The following is a 23,290-nucleotide window of genomic DNA, read 5'->3' on the forward strand; positions in this document are numbered from 1 at the left end:
GTGAATACAAATAATAATAATAATAATAATAACGATATGAATAATAAAGAATCATAAATGATGATGTTAACTGGATGAAATGATGATGAAGATGCTCTGTAGGGACACATTGATGGACAGGGCCTGCAGCAGCAGCAACACAACCATCAGTGTGTTGTTGTTGTTGTGTGTATTGAGCCTGGTGTGGGTCCGCTGCACCGTGTGTTCAGCAGCTTCCCCTCGAGCGGGCGGAGCTACGGAGGCAGAGATGGAGGGATGGTGATGATGATGATGCTGAGGAGCAGGTGGAGACCGAGGGGACGCACTTTGCGCAGGGACCAACAACAGGAAGCGGCACAGGAGACGTTTGTGAATCGCAACCTTCCCCGCGGAGGCAGGTTTTCTGTTTTGATCCAGGAGGCCAGGAGGACGCAGGTTTGATTCCCGGTGACAGGCTCCGTCTGCGATCCGCCCTCCTGCAGCTGGAGGATGGCGGCGATGTGATGCTCCATCGCCGGGTCCGCGGCCCGAGGCTTCTCCCCTGAAACCTGATATTATGCGGGGGACAAGGGGCGCTGCACGGATTACAGGGGAACAAAGCACCGGTTCAGAAAGAGCTCTGCAAACTGGCAGGTTAGTGTGTGTGTGTGTGTGTGTGTGTGTGTGCCTGTGTGTCTGTGTGTGTGTGTGTGTGTGTGTGTGGTGCGACATGAAATGAAGCCACAGGGATCAGACAACGTTCATGTTGTCCTCGTTGCAGCGCAGCAAACTGCAGCCGCGCATTAAACACACAATCCGATTCAATCTGTTGGATCAAGAGACATTTTTGTTTTATCTAGAAAATAGTGCATCTATTTTTCACATGTGTCTGCAGAGGAGGCTGCTGATGCACTGGAGACAAGTCCAGGCCTTCACTGTGTGCGAGTCCCTGCGCCTCGTATAGATCCAACCAGGGATTTGATTTCCATCTTCTCCTCTTCTCTATCTCTTTATTTCATCTCCCAGTTTTTACTATGAGCTGATGATTTATGTATGTTCCGGGCCCTGGTTTGATTTCTAGGTTGATTGTGTGATGTAGAGTGAAAGAGATGAGTAATCAGATTCTCTCAGCCCAGTAACTCTGCCAAAAATAGCTCCTCTATTAAAGGACGGTGGTGTTTGTGTTTTATGTCACTTCCCCTGAAGGGGAAATGTCTCATCTGGTGTAAAATCACTGAGTGCATGAATATGTGCTCATGCATGCGTGCAGACTGAGTTCTGACCCTCCCCCACACACTGCATCCCTCTTAAGCCTTGGACTGAATGTTATAATCCTCTAATTGAAACCTCTTCCCACTGTTTGATCCACATGTACCACACCCCCCCACTGTCCACTGTCACCCCCTCACCACCTCTCCCTCTCTCTTCCCACAGTATCGCCCAACTATGGTCGACCCCTCGGAGGCTGAGGAGCAGAACAAGTGTAAAGGTCCACAGCTCGAGACGCCGGCTGTGGCCCCTGAACACCCCCGACTGCCAGAAGAAGCCGACGGCACAACAACAGAAGAGGATGGAGATGCTGGATTCGAGACGCCGCCCACCGGCAGCTCTGAGCCGAGCCCCTGCCACGCTGCGTCCCCGCCGGGGCCAGACGCTGCCTCTCAGGGGGCAACGCCTCAGCAGCCACAGACTCAGACGGATCCGTCGCCCAAGCTGCACCTGGACCTGTACAACTTTGACTCGCCGGTTGCAGAGGGCAGCCGCTACGTGCTGACGAGCCCCCGCTCTCTGGAGGCATGTGCTCGGTGTGGGGTCAAACCCGTGGAGCTGCTGCCCCGCCCGCTCGCCGACTTCGCCCGAGAGGCTCCCGGACGCTCCATGCGCGTCGCTACAGGGATGTTTGAGGTCTACGAGAGGGACAGGCATGCCAAACTGAGGCAGTGCCGGGAGGAGAGGGAGAGGATCGTCAGGGAGGAGAAGAGAAGGATCCAGCAGGCGACAGTCAACAGCAGCAGCAGTGTGTCGTCCTCCTCTTTGGATAAATCCTCCTCTGGCTCCAGTCAGCCTCCTAAATCTGGGCCTGCAGTGACCTCCAGCTCAGCCCTTGATGCTAGCGCCTCCTCCAGAGCATCAGGTCCAACCTCTAAACCAGGTCCAGATGTTTTATCTAAAGCCTCCAGTCATAGCACCCCCTCTAAACCTGCCCAAGCAAAGTCTCCTCAATCCTCAAAAAATGGTTCCACGACCTCTACGCCATCATCCAAGAGTTTCCAAGGATCTGCCAAACTTCCTTCGTCCTCCTCAACCGAACAAGTCAAAACCACGCGGCCTCTCTCGTCCGGTCCTCCGCCTGTAGTCAGGAAGTCCTCCGGTAAATCCTCAAACACTTTCCCCAGATCAACACCGAAACCGCCTTCTTTCCCCAGAGCCAATTCTACATTAGCATCCTCGGTGTCAAAGCCTGCAGGTCAGAGCTCTGGGGCGCCTCCTAATGGTGTAACAGGAGCAGCGTTCTCTCAGCACAACGGACATCTTGGATCTCAATCCAAGGGGAAAGTAAAAAGCCATTCAATGGAGTCCTTACAGCGAAGGATGGAACCTGTCTGCTCCTCCACCTCCACCACCACCACAACCACCACATGCACCTCTTCTGAGTCCGGGGCTTCCTCCTCTTACAGTTGGGATGGTGCACGAGATCACTGGGCGAAATTCTCCAGCCCCCGCGCTCGCACCATGGCGACCTTCAACTCCCTGATGGGTCGCAGCCTCAGCCTCGGCGACCTGAGCCACTCTCCTCAGACGACACAGAAGGTGGAGCGCATAGTGAGGGAGGTGAGGCGTCGAGGCCTGAAGGCCGTGTCCGAGCGCGACCGCAAAATCGCCGCCTTGATGCTCGCTAGATATCAGGAGGAAGACATCATGAGTCAGACCCGCTACGTGGCTCATCTCCAGTGGGACAGCGAGCGCAGGATGGACGAGCTACGGCGAGAGCAGGAGGACAGAGAGAAGCAGCGTGCCGTGCTCCAGTGCCAGCGAGTGTGGCAGACACAGGTGTCCATACGCCAGCGAAGACTGAGCCAACAGGAACGCCAGTCGGCAGCCGCCAAGATGCGTCAGGCCGAGGAGAGCGAGGAGCGATGGAGGGAGCTTGCCGAGCAGCAGGAGCGCAGCCGTCTGCTGAGGTTACAGCAGGCGGCACGAGAGGGGAAGCATAAGAAAGTTCTACAAGAGCAGAACCTGAAGGCGCTGGAGGAGGAGAGGGCGGCCATGCTGGAGCAGGAGAGGCTGCTGCTGAAAGAGAAGCTCACCATGGCGGAGCTGAAGAGGCAAGAGAAGGAGCACCAGGCCCAGGAGGAGAGACGGGGTCTGAACAAGGCAGAGAAGAGACGTCACGCCGCCCTGATACAGGAAATCGCTCGCAGAGAACAGGAGGAGAGGGAGGAGGCGAGGAGGGCAGCGGACGAGAAGCTCAATCGCTCCCTGGAGAATTACGAACAGATAGTGGAGCGTCGAGGGCAGGAGCTGAAGGAAAAGGCCAAGCGTGAGGAGAAGCAGATCCAGAAAACACGCAAAGCTGCAGAGCAGCGTGAGATGCAGCAGCAGCAGCAGCTGGAGGCTCGTGCGAAGGAGGCCGAGAAGCGAGCCCAGCAGGCGACTCTAGTGGCCGAGGAGAGGGCCAAGGAGAAGGCTCAGCGCGCCACCCAGAGCCGCCAGGAGAAGGAGCGACTCCAGAAACTCAACAGGCAGCGCGTGGCGGAGGAGGAGAAGCAGAGGCGCACGGAGCTGCTGCAGTCCATCGAGAGGAAGCTGGAGAAGAGCGAGCAGATCTTCAGAGAGAAGAGGGCGGTGCTGGAGAGCGCTCGCTCCGTGGCTCGGGCCTCGTTCCACGTGCGAGACAAAGTGCGGGAGGAGACCAACATGCGTACGTTTGATAAAATGAACCTGGAAGCGCAGCTGAAAGCCTGCATGGACGAGAAGTAGACCCACCGCGTCGGCGTGAACTCTCTGGTCCTGTGCTTGGCTCTTGCCTTCGTTATGACCCTCATCACCCAACAGCTTTACCCTCCTCTTCCTCCTCACCCCCACAGTGTTACTTTGTCCTGACATATCTTTACCCATCAGCTGCTTTGATTACATTTTGATCATTTTTATTCCATCAAAGCAAACCAAATCATTTTGTATCATGGATGAAATGAGACTTAGCACCTATATCTTCAGCTGTTATACAGTAAACCGCCTCTAGAGCCTGTGTGGGAACCCAGTAGACTTCATGTTAGACGAGAGTGCAGAGACTCTCTTTCTCTTCGCTCTCTACTTTGTCTCTCAGCCACCGAATGAAAAGAATCATTGTTTACCAGGAAGCACAAGTCCATGACAACTGCAGGGGCTTTTAAGGAAGCACTCCTGTGAGGGGAAATTAAGCCGAAGAAGAAATCAAAAGCAGAAGAAAGATGGTTCTAGACCCCTGAAGCAACAATGAGAGAATCCGGTTTTTTATACATAAGAAATAAAGCCCCAGGCCGACAATCCAGCACAGGAAGTCCGTGTGCACGAGCATCAGAGGACAGTGGCTCCTGCAGTGGAACCACTCTTCCTCCCGCTCATCTTCGTCAAGACCTACGATAAACAGTGAAGTGCTCTGAGAGACGACCACCTCTTCACTCTGCTCCAGTGGATCAGATACCAGCAGCTGCCTGGTGTCCGAACCAAGGTCAACAGGTACCAGTTGTTATTTCCTTTACAGGTTATGTAATGTCTAATGTTTTGTTACGCTGCCGTGGCCTTCAGCGCACAAAGTAGAATTACAGACGGACGACAGACAGACAGACAGACAGACAGACAGACAGTCGGTCAGACACATGGAGAAACCAGACACATAACGCCTGGAACCACCGGGTGTCGCCGGCCCAGGGGCAGGAGAAAACGCTCCCTAACAAACACTCAAGCCGAGTTTAACCGAGCTCTGGCTGCACTAATCCTACAATCTCTCAGATTGAAAAAAAAGAGGGCGATGCACCCTGTGATGGAGCTGTTGCCATGGCGATAGAGATGGGATAGAGCAGCAGGAGGTGAATGAGACTGCGTGGGACTATTAGACGACTGCCTGTGGGGCGCTGGATCTCGTGGCAGCTCCTTCTGTTTCGTTAGAGTTACAGAGAGAAGGTTTGTTAGATTAACATCAGAGAAATGACCACAGCCACATTTAACAACCTTCCACCACAGCCCCCGACCCACATGTGGACAGGAAGTAGAACGAGCACTTCAGACAGTCGTGTGTCTGGATTCCTGCTAAACACCGAAATAAAAGCCAGAATGAATTTGAGATTTGTAGCATTAGCGTAGCAGAGGAGCGGCTTAAGGCTCCGACTGAGCCACACGGCCGCCGGAGGATAATCAAGTGGAGGTGACGTAAGGTTCGAGGGCGAGTGGCTGCTTGTGATGTCAGGTGACATGAACACGCAGGAACAGAGAACGACACGTTTGCAGGTCGGATTCTAAACTGAAACATGACGTCACCTTGACTTGTGACATTTCACTAAATTCTCAGTCGGTTCAAGTTTTATAACTTTTTGAAATCTCACTATAATATGAGATAATATGTCATATTTTGTGTCATAATCAATACTGATGCATATTGTGTGACACTATATTTTACATGTTACTGTTTTATCTTTTTATTCATGAAGAAATGACATCATGAGCAATTAAAATGTCTTTATATTGTTTTTACAGTTAATTTATTGTTCTAGAAGCCGTTTACTAGCTTTTAAACCACAGATACTAAACCAAGCAGGGAGGTTAAGATCAAGTGTTTCCTGTATAAATGTGACGTAAACAGAATTCTGTCTTGTTCTGTGCTGCAGGTCCTGGTCATGTGACCTTGGACTCCCCCCACCCCCCCACCCCCAGCTGAACCTCCCACACTGAGCCGTGTATGTGTGAGACGAACCAGTCTCTCCTCCTCCGCTGGATCCACATCAAAGTTTTTCTATTCAACCAGTAACAGTGCCATTTATTGTGCTGCTAATGACGGGACGTGTGAGAGCCGACGACCTTTCACCTGCAGAAATGAAATGAGACTTCTACAAGGTTCAAACTCAGCTTTATTAGCATCAAGGCATGTTGCTCAGTCCTTTCAATGACCCTCTTCCTTTACTCCTCCCTCGTTCTGCTGTCAGGTCGCTTCACATCTGTACATTATCATCATCTGCTTGCTTCTGTTAAATTACATTGAGTTGCTTCGACAGTAACAGATTTTCATATGTAGCAATAATGAAACGTTTTAAAATCAGACACGTCTGAGATCATTGTTGTCATGAACGCTCTGTTAACTCACATCTGGACAAACGAGAAGAATAAAAACAAACATTTTTTCAAGATGGACGTGAATCATCTTTTCTATCTGCTAATCAACCTGTAAATATTTTATAATATTTTATACTTGTACTGATTTTATATTCGCCTGAAAACTCAGAGACTGCATTTTAGAAAGTGATGAAAACTCTAGAAAGTGAAGGTGCGAGGCTACGGTCACACAGACGACTTGTTAAACACCAGTGAGGTCTCTACACTATCATCTCTTCATGTGCTACAGTGTGTTGAACGTCAGGTAACTTCTTTACACAAGTTCATTTGATCTTGTTTTACTTCACTAAAAGTTCAGTTTTTATCAAAACATTTTCATTTTCTCTCATCTTTGTGAAATATTGAACACGTTAGCTGTTAAAAGTCTTTAAATGAAACCATCTGAGAAGTTTAGAGGGTAAATCTCTTTACATGTTCTTGAAATAAGTCGTGGCTTCAGGTTTAAGTACCTCAAGTACAATACCTGAGTAAATATACTTGGTCAAGTGTTATTCACTTGTTTGATGAGGACACTGCTTTTGTAAAATCTATTTTTCAACAGTCAAACTGTTTCATGGACGACAGAACAACAGGAACTAAAAATCAGTTCTTTCACTTTTGTTTTTTTCAAGTAATTAGTTAGTAATAAGATGATGGATAGAATTGATTTGATGTTTATTTATGTTGCAGACAAAGTTAGAATTTGTTGTCAGACTCCTGATGACGTAAAAGATGAAACGTTTTTATTTTATGAAATAGTTTTTCACAGCCCCCTCGGTTTTAAATAGTTTTAGGCTTCATCCACATGTTTTTGTTAGAAAACTCATCGTCTTCTGTCCACATTACTCTGGAGTTAAAGATTCTGTGGTTCTGTCCTTGTCCATGAAGTATTTTTACAAACTGAATATCAGGTTTATTTTGATGCACTCAGTAGAATTTGTTATAACTTTGGATCAAACTGATCTGTGTGTTCCTCTGTGTGATGGGGGGGGTTTGGGATGAGGATCTCTACTTCACTGACTGTGAGGAGGTAAAGCTCGGGACCTTCTCTCCTGCGGTACCTCGCCCTCCCTCCTCTCAGGTGTTTGAGGCGTCCTTGCGAGTGATGATCTTGTAGACGCTCTGTCTGAAGCTGCTGTCGGAGGTCAGGCGCCGGGCCGTCTCCCTCAGATCCTCCATGCTGCCGCCGGCAGTGCTGGTGACGGCGAACGACTGTGAGTGTTTCACTGCAGAGAGACGCAGAGAATGTATGACTCCAACAGGAAGCTCATTGAGTAACATCTAATAAGATAACAGATCACATGAGTCCCTTAGTCTATCAATAGAAAATTAATAGACAGAAATTCTTATAATTAATTAATTGTTTTATATTAAATGAGCATTAATACCAAACTTTAACTGGTTCCAGTTTTTATCTCATTGTAACTTGAAAATCTTTAGTATTTGAACTCTTGGTCGGTTATAAAATAAGTAATTTGTTTCTCATTTCATTAATTTAACAATGAATCAATAATAAGAATAATCATGAGTTACAGCTCTATATATTACAAATTGTGTCATTAACACATAATTAGTGTTATTGTGATACTCAAAATAAAACAAATATATAGTTTGACAAATTTAAGATAAAATAATTTGGAGGTTTAGATTAAAACAGACAAACTTCAGGCTGATATTTAGCTTCAGGGCCGAACGAACATGATTCATACTGACACTGATTCACCTGCGTGAGCTTGTATGAATGTAAAATATCATTTTAAAGAGTAATAAGAAGTGTTTTGCTGTAGACGTGAACCCAGTGGGTTCAGTGGGAACAGGTTGTGTGTGTCGTGGTCGTCCCACTCACACCAGTGGCGTCTGGACGCTCTCCTCTGGATGCGGCAGCTCTTGATCCTGCGAGCGGCAGCTTTGTGGAGATACACAGCGTTCTTCATGATCGCTGGAAGCTTCGCCTCGATCTCTGCTGCACAGATACACTCCTCAAAGAACTCTGGACACACACACACACACACACACACACACACACACACACACACACACACACATCAGATACACATCAGATACACAAGGTGCTCAAATCTAAACTTGTTGATAACAGTGAACCAATAAATTAAATATCATCATATCATATCATCCTGACATGTAATACACTTTCTGTCCAGATGGAGGCAGTCACAAGTGTGTTTGTGTGTGTGTGTGTGTGTGTGTGTGTGTGTGTGTGTGTGTGTGTGTGTGTGTGTGTGTGTGTGTGTGTGTGTGTGTGTGTGTGTGTGTGTGTGTTTGTCTTACTATTCATCTGTTGGAGTAAATGTGTTGATGTACAGGTCAGGTGTGTATTCCATGTATTAGCAAAAGTGACTGGAAACAACTGGAGTTTTGTCTCAATCTGAATCAACCAGTTTTCTCAAACTGGTTCTACCACATGCAGATGGGGGGGTCCCAGTGACGGATGCACTCACTCCTCAGATGAGTCACGTCCCCCTTCATCTTCTCGTCTCGCTCTTTGGTTCGTTCCAGTGAGTTCAGGCCTTTCTCCAGATCCTGCAGAGCCTCCTCCGCCTGCTTCAGCTTCTGCTCCAGCTCCACCCGAGACTCGATCTCCCCCTGAGACACACACACACACACACACACACACACACACACACACACACACACACACACACACACACACACACACACACACACACACACACACACACACACACACACCTTAAATTAGTGAAAATGTAAAATCTTGCAGTATTAAAGGAAGTGAAAAACAATCCTGTGAAACCATCTATCTGAGGCCTGGTGGATGCTCAATGTGCTGACCTCATGCTGAGTCTGACCTCATGCTGAGTCTGACCTCATGCTGAGTCTGACCTCATGCTGAGTCTGAGCTGCTGAGTCTGAGCTGCTGAGTCATGCTGCGTTACCTTGAGCTCGGCCTCAGTCTGCTGTTTGTCCACAGTGAGCTGAGAGAGCGACTGCTGCAGCGTCCGGGCCTGAGACGAGTAGAACTCTCTCTCCTGCTGCAGGTCTTTAGCTCGCTGGTCGTTCTCCCTCAGCCTGAAGCACAAGAACAAGCATGAAGCACGACGCCCGGATTTAAAAACCTTTCACAAACTCCATCAGATTAAAAATGATGCTGCTTTGTTGCAGAAATAACAAGTGATTGTGGAGTTACACACTAACACACAAACACACTAACACACAGACACACACCTGTGATGTAGATCCAAGGTTAAAACAGCAAACACAGAGAATTGTATAAAACTTAATTTTGCATTTGTGAGACACTGAAATAAATAGTTTGACCTTTGGGGAAATAAACTTTAATAAACTGCCACTTCTTCAAAATCTGTATTCTTTTATAACTCTATTTGTTCTGTACATGTTCTGCTGTAAAACCCACATTTCCTCCAAGGTGATCAATGAAATATTCAATATATATATATATATATATATATATATATATATATATATTCAACAGATGTATATAAGGTTTCTGTTGTAAGTAAATATAAATATTTATTGTAAAATAAACATGTTTCCTCTAAATAACTTGAATTGAACATCGTAGAAATGAGACAGAAACAAACTGTACTCTAACTGTGTGAGTGTTTCTGTATTTGTCTGCAGAAGCTGCAGCTGCTGATGGAAACACGAAGCTGTGAGTCGCTGCTCGACATTAGTGCTGCGCAGTCGATACCTGCTGCCTGTGAGCGGCTGGTGGTTCACGGATCAATACACATTTCCACAAGTAGTCACATCCTCTGAGCCATTAGCAAACACTGCAGCTGGAAACTCCAGAGTTTGACCCTTCGGACGGTGAAACACAGTCTGAGGCTCAGAGTTTCTCTGCAGTCGTGGAATAATCGTGTGAATCTATTGGAGTTTCCAGCTGGAGACAAGTTTTACTCTGTGGATGTTAAAACATTCAGAAAAAGCTCACTTCTCATCGGCCTGCTCCTTCTCCTTCAGCAGGAGCTTCATCTGCTCCTCGATGTGTCGCAGATCCTTCAGCAGATCCCCGTCCCCGAGCTCCTCTCCATCCTCAGTCGACTTCCTGCAGGAGCTCTCCCCCTCCTCCTCCTCTTTCTCCTCCTCTGCCTGCTCCTGCTCCTTCACCCCCAGGAGCTCCAGGGTTCTCTGCTTCTCCTGAGACAGCTCCTGCAAAACACAACCACAGACTCTCAGTCCATAATGATCGAGAGGAGCAAAGTGCTGCGTACAACACATGTTAGATGTCTCATGTTTATTTAATGACATTAACAACATGTGGAGTTAAAACCTTAAATCAAAGTCCACTTACTGGCTCTGCTGTTAAATGCTCCGGGAAACGCTTCAGTGTGAATGGAGCTGGAGTAACATTTAAAATCTTTGTTTTGTTTTGGTTTCTTTGTTTGTTTTGTTTTTTTAAATTAACAAAAAGTTTAAACTTAATAAAATTTGACTCTTCTCCTAAAATCCACATTTTAAACAGGATTTGAGCTGGATTGGATTTATCAGCTGATATTAAACAGATAATCAGTATCTGCATCATTAGGAAAACTTTATTTTTCCAGAATAACCAATGCAGAACAGATGTGAATACTATAATATATACTACAAAGAATCTGTGGAACTTTGATTTGACCTTTTGTTTTCCTACCTCGATGGATTTCTGCAGCATCACAGTCAAGCTGCTCAGCTCCTCCTTCTCGCTCTCGACTCCTTTCAGGGACTGAGTGGTTCCGTCCAGGTCTCTGTCAACAACACAACAAGTTACTTTACAGGTTTGACTGACGCTGCTGAACGGGAGGAGACAAGAGGAGAGTTTTTTACTGTTTGATTTGCTCCTGTTCGGACTTCAGCTCCAGAACCACCTCCTCAAACTTCATCTTCTCCTCCTCCAGGACCTGGTTCAGACGCTCCAGCTCCTGCACATGAAGAAACATAATCAGTGTCATCACAGACAAACTGAACGATAAACTCAAATATTAGATCTTTCTCTACAGGAGCAAAGTGAAAAATCCTTTATTTTAATAAGTGGATCTTAAAAAGTAAAAGATTCTGTGACAACGTACGAATAAAACTGAAATAATCAATTAATCAATCGACAAAAATGACTCATATAAACATGAATTGCATCTAAAGTTCACTTAAGAATACAAGTTATAATCCTTTTATTGCTTCTTCAAAAACATCTATGGAGCACAAACTAAAACCATGTTGTTGTTGTTGTTGTTGTTGTTGTTGTTGTGAGTAAACATGTCTCACTTCTGTCTGCGCCCGCTGATGACTGAGCTCCTCGGTTTCTTCCATCAGTTTATCTGGACAAAGAGAAAAAGACAGTTTCACACCAGCAGCTTCCTGTTAGTTAAACTTTTAAAGAGTTCAGACGACGTCCTCCATGTTTACCCAGATACTCCTGCTTCTCCTTGGCCAGCTGCAGCCCCTGAGCCTCCAGACTCTCGATCATGGCCTCGCCCAGCTGAGAGTTCCTCCACGTGCTGGGGGGGCAACGCCGTCAGTTCAACAGAAGCAGAGACCGATCAGTGACAGTTAAACACACTGTTCAACACAGAAGTTCAGGATTACTAATAGTTTGTGTCACATCACTCACACTTTCCCCGACTCCTGGAGCATCTCCATCCACTGGAGCTGCTCCTCCTCAGACTCCGCAGCCAGGACGATGGTTCCCTGAGGAGCAGATGAACAATCGTCTCGTTAACAAAGTGAGAAAATAGAGATGATGTAACTCGCTCGTGTCTCAGTAACCTCAGTTTGTTACGTGTCCTGTTTGTGTCTGGATCAGTCGGGTTCTTCACGTTATTACTTATATGAAAGAAGAATTAAGAAAGTTCTGCTCAGCTCCACAGATTAACTACTCTAACTATTAACTACTACAACTACTCCAGATTTCAAGAAACTCGTTTTGGTAGTTGTTGTGTAATCCTGCTGACAGTCACACAAACAGAACCTCCTTGGTGAAGGTAACGTTGTGTATTTATCATACGTCGCCTTCTTTGTGTTTATTTGTGTTTATCTGTTGTGTGTCTGCAGCTGCACGTGCACGTCTGTGTTCAACATGTCCTGTGAACATCTGTGAGTCTGATGAATGAGGAGGAGGAGACGAGGTTATTACAGTGAAATCCTCCAGGTTGATGACGACGGCAAACGGCATCCCCATGTTCTCATGAGCCGACACCACACATCCTCCCAGAGGGATCACGCCCTGAGACACAAACACATCACACAGACCATAATAATATATATATCATATCATATATCATCTCAATATGAGTCTGGATTATTACATCAGGTACAATATCTTAGTTTTTAACAGCAAGAAAAAAGCTTCTTCATCTTTTCAAATTATAACCAAACCCACTTGTTGAGGTGCGTGTGAGAAAACTTGTCTTATTAATAAAATGAGGAAAAATATTTGAATAGAAAAATAACTTGTTTTCACATAAAGGGGCAAAAAACACATTAATGTTCATATCTAAATATTTTAAATGTAGATATTCATCTTTCCTTCTCCTTCCCCACAGTGTCAGTGTGGTGGAGGAGGCAGCCGCTCACCTTTGGGTGGATGTTGAAGTATCTGTTGCTGTCGAAGCTCCTCTTCTCGCTCTCGGCGTAGTAGAGCAGGAAACTGTCTTTGATGATGAAGAACCTTTGAACCGAGGAAGAGGATAAAGCAGCAGTGAGTCAGACCTGAGGAGCCGAGAGGAGCCGACGTCTGCTGAGCAGCACAGAGGAGTCATGTGATCGTCTGTCACTGCAGCGACAGCGTCCAGCTTCAACTACAATAAACCCATATAGATGTTTTATTTAAATATATTTAAATAAGTCTGATTTCTCTTTATTCTAAACCTTCAACATACAGTTTTACAGTTTAAGTGGTTTTAAATAATTCCCCCATCACAGTTTGAGTTAACTCGTCTGTGTTTGGCTCAAATAACAAGTCACCTGCACAGTGGATCCTGTTTAGTTTTCACTGTATCTACGCTGCTGGTTTATTTTGAGCTTCAGATGTTTCTGACGTCGACTGATTTTGTCTTTTCTGCGTGAAACTGTTGGACTGTACCTTTAACTTTGTTTAAAGCTACACTATATGTAACTCTAACTGAGGATCAGCGCCCCCTGCTGCCACACGTGGTGTCTGTCGAGCTCTGACAGAAGAGTCCCACTCACTGAACAGTGAACATTACCCATGATCCTCAGCTTCCACCAAACTCTGTTCAGAGTTCTTCATATTTTCAAAGTTTCGTGCTGAATATTGGAGATAAACTCAGTGGTTTAATAACTTCTGAGTCTTTTTACCTGATCTACAGTTCAGCTTCACTCTTCAACTGGAGCTGATTGTGACAGTTGAATTCTCACAGGAGATCGAACCCAGTCACCAAAGTTACATAGAACAGAAGTTCAGGGAGTGAAAGAGGAAACATTCTCACTCACTCAACCATCAAACTCAATTAGAAGCTGATTTATTGAGATGAATAATAACTCAGAGTGTTTGTCACCATCATGACACTGGATCGATTTTAATCTGGTGACAAAAACTAAAAATCATAAACCCGCTGAGTCTCTGTTTTGGCAAATTCAAATTCTTTTGACCTTTTATGACGGAAGCGAAGGTCACATGACTGGGCTGCAAATGGATTGTCTGGATCCCCCCCCCCCCCCCCTGTATTGTTGTTTGAGCCGTTATGTAAACTAAGAGCATTATCGTGACATAAGGAACCAATCCAGGCACTTTACCGTCCAAATATATTCTCTCAGGACACAGTGAGGCCGGGCCGGGGAAACGTCTGAGCACAAGTTGATCCTGTCGTTACATAAAGCCATCCGCTAATACACACGTCAACAGTCTGGCTTTAAAACCCCCACAGGGAAAGATGTGAATAATTCAACAGGAGGGAACATTAAGCAAAGACATTTTGAACTGTGGCTGTGAAGCAAATGAAAATGTTTTTATTCTTCACACATGTGTCAATAAATGGTCAATTTAATTATTCTTAACTGTTGGATGAATATATTACAGATGATTAGAACTTTTAACTCGAGGCGTTGATCTGTGAATATTTCATGTTTTTATTGCCGTTCAGAGGAAAGTAACTTTTTAAAAACTAAATAAAAATGTGATTTCCTCTAAACTTACCCCAGAGTACGACCATCAACTTTCTATGGAGGCAGGAGAGTAGCTGCACCAACATGAAGCTCTTTGTGGAGTTAGAAGATAAAATATATAAAAATGACCTCAGACAGAAATCGAACCTCACCTGCGGGACCACTTGGCCGACGGGCGTCCGAAAGGCCTCTTCCACAGGACGCCGTGCAGCTGCACTTTGGTGCTGATGTCCAGCCCTTCGCTGTCCGACTGCTCCATGGACGACCAGGGCGAGAACAGAGAGTTTCTGGACGAGGACGAGAACATCCTCTCTGACAGTAGCTCGCCCTGGGAGGTGGAGCGACACGGGAAATATCAATAGAAAAATAAAGCAGAATAGTCAATCAATGACAATTAGCCCAATAACACCCGCTGACACACACACACACACACAGAGAGACACACACAGATGTGCATGTGCAGCTTCAATACAAAGCAGGGAAAGTAGCAAACAAATTCCAATAACTCAGCCGGGTGGAAAGATGCAGCTGCCAATACGCTGATCGGCTGGAGGCAGACTGACGGCAGAGACCAGAGGAAAGCAGGGATGACAGAGGGATGGAGGGAGGGAGAGGGAGAGGGAGAGAGGAGAGGAGAGGAGAGGAGAGAGGGAGAGGAGAGGAGAGGAGAGGAGAGGAGAGAGGGAGAGGGAGAGAGGAGGGGAGGTGGGGTACTGGGAGGTGATGGGTGAGGGAAATCTGAACCCAGTCGATAGTCCCAGCCAGTAAAAGCTGTTATTCACATACTGTGGTCACAGGAAAGGTCTCCAGCTCCTGGCAGCTCTCTGGTCTCTTCTTCCCTCCGAGCATCAGCCGTGAATCAGGGGAACATCTGTGGCCGAGCCGCTGCCGCTCGGCTCTCGAGCAAAGAGGATGGAGAAGCCGAGCGGTTAACATGCAGCTTTAGAGTCGTGAGTATCAGATTAATTCACAGAACATGTGTCAGACTGGATGGACACCAGATTATAAAGATATTAACAGCTCAGCCGCTTCACAGGAACACGGGAGAGCACAGACTCGTTTTATTTATAAATACGGTCTCTGAAATATGATGTTTACACTTTTCATTTAAGAGAAAAGTTACATTATTTGTTAAAAATTTGTTAACATGAGTATTTGTTACCTTGGTGAATTCAGTGCTTCATATAGAGAACTGATTTTAATAAAGCAAACACGTGTGAATCATTAAAAACAAAAACCATCATCACCAGTTTAAAAAACCTTTAATTTTATTGTCATAAAACACTTTGCTTTACAACTGATTTTCACAATCAGAAATATGGAAATAAGGCAGACTCATTCTGGAATGGCAGAAAATGAAAGAAAAATAAAAGAAAGAAACGCCAACAGAAACAATTCCAAATATTAACCTGATCCCAAAACTCTCTGGATTCAACATGTGACGTCATCTCCTCCTGTTAAAAGTTCACCTGCAGATATTTTACAGTTGTTTATCAAGATGTGTGATGAGACATGAAACATGAACAAAGTGAATTTTAAATATTTCAATATATGAGCAAAACATCTAATAAATAAACTAATAACTGCATCAGTTTTAAAATATTTGACCTGATTAAACATTAGAGAATTTTCTTGTTTATTTCATTAGATTTTTCACGTTTACATAATTTTACTTTGAAAGGGCAGGTGCTGACGGCCAATCAAATCCCACTATTTTTACATCTTTAAATTCAATAAAAAACCCTTAAACATGTTCAAAAACACAATTAAACAAACTGTCTCCGTCCTAAAACCTTGTTTGTCCTAAACATCGACTTCTCTCTAGCTTGGTGATACAGATAATCAAACAGGTTTTTATGTATTTAGTGTGATAAGTGATATAAATCCTCTCTTTTGCCAGAGACAATTAACCGGAGCAGTATTTAAATATTCCCACCTCACTGTGGTTCCCCTCTGATAACTTCACAAACTACATTTTCATTTTACTACACATCACTGTTAAACTTTTAGAAGCAGTTTATCCATCGTTCCTTCAGCTTCTTCCTGAAAATGTGACCCAACGTGAATTAACCTTTAAACTGTGGTTTGTCAAACGTGATCATCCTGCAGCCGCAGTCCTGATGATGAGCTGAGTTTTATTAATGTTTAACTCTCAATAAACGAGCTTTAACTTTAGTTGCTGTTTATTAAGTCTGAATATTTAGTGAAATACTTTCGTATTAGTTTCCAGACGTTTGATAAACGATGCATCACACACACACACACACACACACACGAGCAGGGAATATAATCGTTAGTTTCTTGTAAAAAGAATTTCAAGGGTTCCAGTTTGTGAAATGTGAGGATTTTCTGGTTTTGTTACGTCTCCACCACATTAACTGAATGTCACATGATTATATTTTGGTTTCTTGGACTCACAACACACCAGTGAATCCTGAATTAACATAAGGAATTGAAAACCATGAAATCTCAGCAGGGCTTCAGATGAAGTTGCACACTCATGATGTCGGCCAACGTTATTTTTTCCTCCCTTTTGTATTTCATAAAAAATAAAACAGTCATGCAGCTGCTGGTCGGCAGGCGACTCGCCACCTTCTCTCTCTCTATCACGCCGGGAAGCTAAACCGCCGCGGTGAGTTTCCTCTCGTCGTAGAAGTTCAGAATTAAGGGACAAGTCGAGTGTAAGATCTTTAAATATATACATTTAACAGAGATAGTGTCTGTCACCTTCTGTGTCTGTACTGCAGAGTTCCTCCCTGTCAACATAAAATAAAAAATTAAATTATAAGCAGTTCCATCTCACACAGGAGACGATGATAGTTGTAGAAGGAAGAAGTTGCTGTGAATAACGTACATATACAAACACATGAGCGCTGCTTTGAGTCCTGACACAAGAGGGAGAATCCTGCTGACGCTTTAATGCATCAACTGTTAAACGTTTTACTGGAGCAGGTGGGTCTTGGTATTTCAATCACATAACAAACCCCTCTGTGCCCATTTCAGACTCGGCTGCACTCCGGAGGAAAAGGTGACTTTTAGTTTGTACAATTATTGCTCAGGTATAATTAATAAATCCTCGAGGAGCAAACTAAATAAGTTTTCCCAAAAAAATCTATATACGTGTGTCCTCCTGAGCCGATGGTCCTTACACGAGTTCAGTGAGTTAAAGACCTTGAGGAACCTTCACCTGCTGGAATCACCCCCCCCCCCCACCTCCAAATAAACAACAGTCTCTTTTCAATACAGAGTTTTCCTAACGACCTTTTATGATTCACCTCCAAGTTAAACAGAACAGAAATGAACACATCCAGAAAGTTATCAGGTCAAATAACGAGTGACAGATGTTGTTGTGACGCTGAAGTTGGACCATGAATCTGAACGTGTTCATTTGTAGAAAACACACAAGTGTCCATCACAACAATATCCATTTACAAACCATAAAGTCTGTACAGCGCCGTTTCATCAGGGGTCTGTTTCAAACTTGCAATTATGGCACTTGAAAATCTGTTCAAATGATTCTGTACTTTAAGAGAGCTGTACAATTACACACAATTTAAAAAAACGTTCTCAGCATCACGAGCTTGATCTTAATCTCACTGTGCAACAGCCGTCGAGCAAAACATCACGGAATCGAAATCAGGGTTGATTCTTTGACTTTGGACAAGCAACGATAAAGCAACACTGAAAACTTCACAGTGATGTGAATAAACTGAGCGAACCGTCCGGTGGCCTCCGTCAGGAAAGGATCAACACATACAGCAGCTGTACCAGGATCTGTCGTGGGTGTCAGGAGGAAACCACCATGTTGTGTGGCGTCGTTTTCCTTCACCTCTTACTTCCCGAACGTCACTCACTCCCCCCGTCAACCCCAGTTTTGAGTCATGAGATGTGCCCGAAACGAGCCTGGTCCACGAGGTCCATCAGCCGACAAGCAATAAGACATTTATATCCACAAAGTTTGAAGTCTCTGTTTCAGCTTCGTTCCCTGTTCACCCGTCTGTAACCCATCCTGAGCCGGGTTCTAGTGGTGGTGCCCCACAGACAGCACCAGTGGAATGAGGCAGCCCAGCACCAGAGCTCCCACCTCCACCTTGCTCAATCCTTTCCCACCGTTCCCTCCGGCGGCAGCGTGGCTGTGGCCGCCGCCCCCCACCTCAGGGAGGACGTGGACGGTGGCTACGTACAGGAAGGTGCCGGCGGAGAAGAGCATGGCCACACCGGTGGCGTTGATGTCTGACAGGGCCTCTTTGCTGCTCTGTGGGGGGGGGGACGACAGAAACAACGTGAGACAAAATGTTCCACCAGGAAACGTTCAGATCAAATGTTGATGAAAAGCATTTTTTGAACCTTTTTGTTTTATTGTAGCTGATGACATTTTATATAACCTCTTGTAAATGGTCTTGAGCCCTGACAGATATTTGAGATTCCTATATTGTGTGACACAGTCTCAGATGACAGCTGCTTTGCTCGAGGCTGAGCGACTTTCAAAATCTGTTAATTACTGTGAAAACTATAATTACAGTGACAGATAGGAAATACTGGTTTAGTTGCATTTTGTTGCTCTGAAGAAATGTTGACCAGAACCAGAAAAACCAATGAAATCCCAACTAAAATGTCATGATAAAATACAAAGTGACAATTAGAGTATAACAACATTTATTTATTTATATTTACTATAATATTTACCTGACTGAGGCCTAAAAATGTGATCATGGCGAGGACAGGCGCCGCCAGGGCGAAGACCAGGAGATGTCTGCGGATGCGGTTCCTCTCAAGACCAGCATGCATCAGGAAAGACACCAGACCAAACGCTGCTGGAGCCTGAAGACGACAAAGCAGCACAGTTCAGATTGTTTCTTGTTTACAGCGTACTACTGCTTTTTAATATACATTTAAAAAGATGGAGGTAGCCAAGGATCAAAACTCGTGAATATGCTGTTGGATCAATATTTGGGTCATTAACTGTTTTACTGTCACACTGTCCACAGTTTACATGTCAGTCTCACACAGCAGACGCACACACAGCAGACGCACAAACAGCAGACGCCCAAACAGTGTCACACACACCCCTCCCCTCACTGTTTCCCTTCAGATCAACAATGATCTCATAAACAGCTTCTCTGAAACCAGACTGGTGGAAAACTGTCATCGTAACAGAATTTAAACCCCTGCCAGCTACTGTTATTATTATTATTAATTAATACACAGATTACTCAATAAAACATCAGAAAACAGCACCTGCTACAAACAGGATAAAGAACAGAAGCTAATGCTCACAGATCATTATATATCACAGATATTTTTGAAAGTAAAAAAATATTAGTTTCTGCTCCACTGCTGCTAAATGATGATCTGAACCATTATTACCTTATGCAGCATGATAGCCACAAACACAATGAGCTGAACGCTGGTCTGAGAGGTCGAGGCCGCAGCTCCGAGCGCCACGCCATCAGCTGCAAGCACAGATTACACATCAAGTCCTGGTGAGGATATTGTTTAAGGAAATAACTGAGCCCAGTTAAAAACACGAAATAAAAACAGATTGGGGCTTAGATTTACTCTGAAGCTCAGTTCCACGTGAGAGTCACTTTAACAGTAAATTATAAACTGGTCACACAGGACACATTAAAATAAAAGATTAGTTAAGTAAACTTAGGAATAACCAAGAGCAGGTTTTAGAATGAAATAAAAAGTCTGAGTGGATTATGTCAAACAGGATTTGTCTGATCCCACCTACAGTGTATTTGTTGAACTGGATCTAAAGAGTCAAACTGTTCAGACAGATGAATGAAGCCGGACTCACCTGCAGCGTGGACCACCAGACCCAGGGTGGTGGTGATTTTTGAGGAGGCGGCTCTCGCTGACTCTGGATCTGAACCAGACAAAAAACCACCCGGTCAGAAATGAATCAAACTTATATAATTACACATGAGCATCTCCACAAAGAACAGTGTGGTTTCATGTGTTGCCTTTTAAAACCTGTTTGCAGAGCATGTGCAGCTCAAATAAAAGCCCTGAGGTGATTTGGCTCCGAGCGCGGGAGCATCTGGGGAAACAGGATTTGCCGTTGAGCTGTGTGGAGGCGTTTTGGCTGTGATTCAACTAAATAATTTTTCTTCCAGACAATATTAAACCAGGATGAGACAAATAACAAAGCTACTGTCACTAACCTCCATCTTCCCAACCACAGTCTCCACAAAGACATCCTGGATCTGTTCATTTCTAACAATCAAACCCATACGCTGCTTTAACCTTTGCATTTGTTCTCACGCTCACCTTCAGCGGTGTTGTGCACGTGAGAGCTGCCGATCTGATCCACCAGCAGCATGAAGACGAAGCCCAGAACCAGAGACACGCCGATGCAGGCGTGGAGCTGCTCGTGACTGTGTTCGTGTTTCTCAATGACGAGGCCGGCTTCTGCTTTCACCTTGGAGTCGGACACCTCTACACCCCCGACCTGGCCGGGGCTGTGATGCCCACCTGCAGACACACGGGTGAGGAGGGAACAGAAAGAGGCAGATTCACTGTTAAATCACATTAATGTCTTCAAGTTGATGACAGAGCGGAACCGAGAACATTAACACAAGTTGCTTTTCTCCTTGACTCAGTTAAAATGCAAATAATCACAAAACAAAACATTTGGGGTTGACAAGGTCGACTGGTTGTATTTAATATTTATTTTATGTACTCCTGCCATGTGATTGGGTAATGCATGAATACGCTGATACAAAGGTGTTCCTAATAAAGTGGTGTCAATGAGTGTATAAGCACGTCACTTGGTTGTACCCGTGTGTTTTTCTGAGGCACTCCTGAAAGTCTGACAAAGACTTTTTTGCTTTTATTAGAAATGTTCAGCCACAGGTTCGATGTCTTTAACCGCTCGACCAACAGGACGTGTAACCTCAAATCCTTTTAAACTTTGGACTCTGCAGGTCAGGAACCTCAAACAGGCGCTGAAACCAGCAAAGTACAAACATGTACAAGATTGTAAAGGAATAAGAGAACAGACTTTGAAACGGAAATCTGGAGCAACAGAAACTATCATTCCAGCTTAAACTAGTTTAAAGTGCCTATAGTTTGTTTTTAGTAAATGTTCCCATGAATGCCTGGAAAGTTGCACTGATATAAAGTGTTTAAAATTGTTGTGTAATTCAATTCAATGATTCTAAAAAAACATTTTGAACCCTTTTCAGTTGCTCTTGGAAATTGATGTAGTTCTGCCAGAAATCTTAAAAAGGTTCAGTGTGTGAGATTAAGGAGAAAAGGATTAATTGGCAGAAACTAAATATATAATAATCCTAGTGATGTTTTCACTTGTGTTTCATCTAAATTGTACGAATTGTTGTTTTCTTTACTCTAGAATGGGCCCTTTATATTTAAATACTTTATATTTACATCCGGAGCGGCTCCTCTCTAGGGAGGCTGCCATGTTTTTGTACAGTAGCCCAGACTGGACAAAGTAAACACTTTGAGTTTAATGACGACTGAAGTTACCACAGGTTCTCCTCCATGTTTTGAAGGGGAGGGTGAGATGAGGAGTATTAAGCTGCAACGTGACACTTCACCACTAGATGTCACCAAATCTTACACACTGAACCTTTAACATTTGATCCAAAATAGATCCTGAGAACTTCTAAACATTGATGCTGCAGAAGAGAGACACTGTTGTGAAAACACATTATAACCCCTGTGTCGGTGAACCGTACTTTCAAGGATCTCTTCATAAAGTGCGTGGACCCCCTCAGGGATGATCACAGCCAGGGCAGTCCCACAGAGGAGCCCCGCTCCCAGCACCGTGATCAGCTTCAGCTTCTCCTGCAGGAACACACACACAAACCAGTACGTCAGCACGAGATGGGTCCCATTGATTTACACTCACACACTGATGACGAGTGACAACACGGTTCATGGTGCAGGAGGTAAGCTTCCTCACAGACAGGAAGGCAGCTGTTGATAAGAGTTAGCTTCCAGATGCTAACAGCTGGAGGAAGCAGTGGTACAGATCCTAGCTTGTGCGGGGGGGGAGACTTACCTCTGAGAAGTTGACAGCCAGAGGTATCGTCCCGGCCACGTAACATCCCACCAACATGGCCAGAGACAACAGGCTGATCGAGCTGAAATCGTCCATGACTGCTAGCTCCTTTTTTCTCGTGGGCTAATCTCCTGCCGAGCTACACCACGGAACCTCCAGCTACACAGTGAACACGTGCTGCTCGGGTGAAGTTAACATGCTGGTTAAACCACATTCATATACCAAACATCCACGTTGGCGAAAACACAAGACGCTGCAGCCCTCTGGCCTCGGTTAGCGTCAGCTAATGCTAAGCTAACTTAGCGTCGGTGATACCCGGTGCTGTTTAAACGTCACAGACGCACAAACACCGGACACGTTGATCCTCGGGAGCTTCGTCGGGATTCAGTGTTCAGGTGGTAATATTGCAACTTCCCCCGACTTGGTTAGCAGCTAGCAGAGATGCTAACGGCACATCCGTGTTGTTAGGTGCCGATTGTGAAAGGTGCTTCCGGGTCAGAGTTCATCCCGTGAGGCAGCTGCCACGTCTCCGAGGGGGAGGAGCTTTGTGTTTATGTTACACGTTTTTACTATTGTTTTATTAATTTTTAACTGATTATTATTCTACATGTTTGTTTATCACTTTTTATTATGTAGTCTATGATTGAGCACGTTTTTATTTTCATATAAGCTCTTTATATTTATGTTACATATGTTTTTACTGTTTGTGCTGTTTTATTTCTTTTAACTGATAATTTATCGACATGTCTGTTTATCTAACTCTGTCACATCAGCTCGTTATTTTCTGTTTAGCACTTTTTTATAGTCTATGATCGAGCACATTTTTTATTTTCATAAGTTGAAAAAAAAAGGAGT

General features: G+C 44.7%; 3 protein-coding genes across 4 annotated transcripts; 1 reads left to right on the forward strand and 2 right to left on the reverse strand.

The window, feature by feature from the left end:
* Positions 1-106: 106 nt before the first annotated feature.
* On the forward strand, positions 107-4,158 carry ccdc177 (coiled-coil domain containing 177). Its single transcript, XM_034575633.1, has 2 exons — positions 107-612; positions 1,393-4,158. Exon 2 carries the CDS (start codon positions 1,405-1,407, stop codon positions 3,937-3,939), a length of 2,535 nt encoding a protein of 844 aa, XP_034431524.1. The 5' UTR covers positions 107-612; positions 1,393-1,404; the 3' UTR covers positions 3,940-4,158.
* A 3,113-nt stretch (positions 4,159-7,271) lies between these two features.
* Positions 7,272-15,252, reverse strand: plekhd1 (pleckstrin homology domain containing, family D (with coiled-coil domains) member 1). Of its 2 annotated transcripts, none has more exons than XM_034575649.1 (14): positions 15,190-15,252; positions 14,556-14,731; positions 12,853-12,946; positions 12,413-12,502; positions 11,891-11,967; positions 11,686-11,777; positions 11,545-11,597; positions 11,110-11,204; positions 10,937-11,030; positions 10,238-10,455; positions 9,219-9,351; positions 8,763-8,907; positions 8,150-8,293; positions 7,272-7,529 (listed from the first exon to the last, which is right to left on the reverse strand). In XM_034575649.1, exons 1-14 carry the CDS (start codon positions 15,250-15,252, stop codon positions 7,381-7,383), a joined length of 1,623 nt encoding a protein of 540 aa, XP_034431540.1. In that variant the 3' UTR covers positions 7,272-7,380. The 2 variants fall into 2 exon arrangements, with proteins under 2 accessions (XP_034431540.1, XP_034431541.1); XM_034575650.1 differs by lacking the exon at positions 15,190-15,252 and adding an exon at positions 14,910-14,995.
* A 396-nt stretch (positions 15,253-15,648) lies between these two features.
* On the reverse strand, positions 15,649-22,946 carry slc39a9 (solute carrier family 39 member 9). Its single transcript, XM_034575657.1, has 7 exons — positions 22,436-22,946; positions 22,110-22,218; positions 20,680-20,883; positions 20,207-20,275; positions 19,771-19,856; positions 19,090-19,224; positions 15,649-18,658 (listed from the first exon to the last, which is right to left on the reverse strand). The coding sequence occupies exons 1-7, from the start codon at positions 22,529-22,531 to the stop codon at positions 18,425-18,427; spliced, it is 933 nt and encodes a 310-aa protein (XP_034431548.1). The 5' UTR covers positions 22,532-22,946; the 3' UTR covers positions 15,649-18,424.
* Positions 22,947-23,290: the final 344 nt, after the last annotated feature.

Source organism: Hippoglossus hippoglossus, chromosome 22 (assembly GCF_009819705.1).
Source record: "Hippoglossus hippoglossus isolate fHipHip1 chromosome 22, fHipHip1.pri, whole genome shotgun sequence".
NCBI lineage: Eukaryota > Metazoa > Chordata > Actinopteri > Pleuronectiformes > Pleuronectidae > Hippoglossus > Hippoglossus hippoglossus.

What these genes read in the sequence shown, in the direction of transcription:
- ccdc177 (XM_034575633.1), top strand. Translation starts at nt 1,405, where the DNA reads ATGGTCGACCCCTCGGAGGCTGAGGAGCAGAACAAGTGTAAAGGTCCA.
- slc39a9 (XM_034575657.1), bottom strand. Translation starts at nt 22,531, where the DNA reads ATGGACGATTTCAGCTCGATCAGCCTGTTGTCTCTGGCCATGTTGGTG. An exon ending in TGGCTGTCAACTTCTCAGAG is followed by an intron (nt 22,219 to 22,435) that starts GTAAGTCTCCCC and finishes GTGTTCCTGCAG; the next exon opens with GAGAAGCTGAAGCTGATCAC. An exon ending in TTATGAAGAGATCCTTGAAA is followed by an intron (nt 20,884 to 22,109) that starts GTACGGTTCACC and finishes GTGTGTCTGCAG; the next exon opens with GTGGGCATCACAGCCCCGGC.
- plekhd1 (XM_034575649.1), bottom strand. Translation starts at nt 15,252, where the DNA reads ATGCTCGGAGGGAAGAAGAGACCAGAGAGCTGCCAGGAGCTGGAGACC. An exon ending in TCGGCCAAGTGGTCCCGCAG is followed by an intron (nt 12,947 to 14,555) that starts GTGAGGTTCGAT and finishes CTCGGTTCAAAG; the next exon opens with GTTCTTCATCATCAAAGACA. An exon ending in CTCCAGGAGTCGGGGAAAGT is followed by an intron (nt 11,778 to 11,890) that starts GTGAGTGATGTG and finishes TTGCCCCCCCAG; the next exon opens with CACGTGGAGGAACTCTCAGC.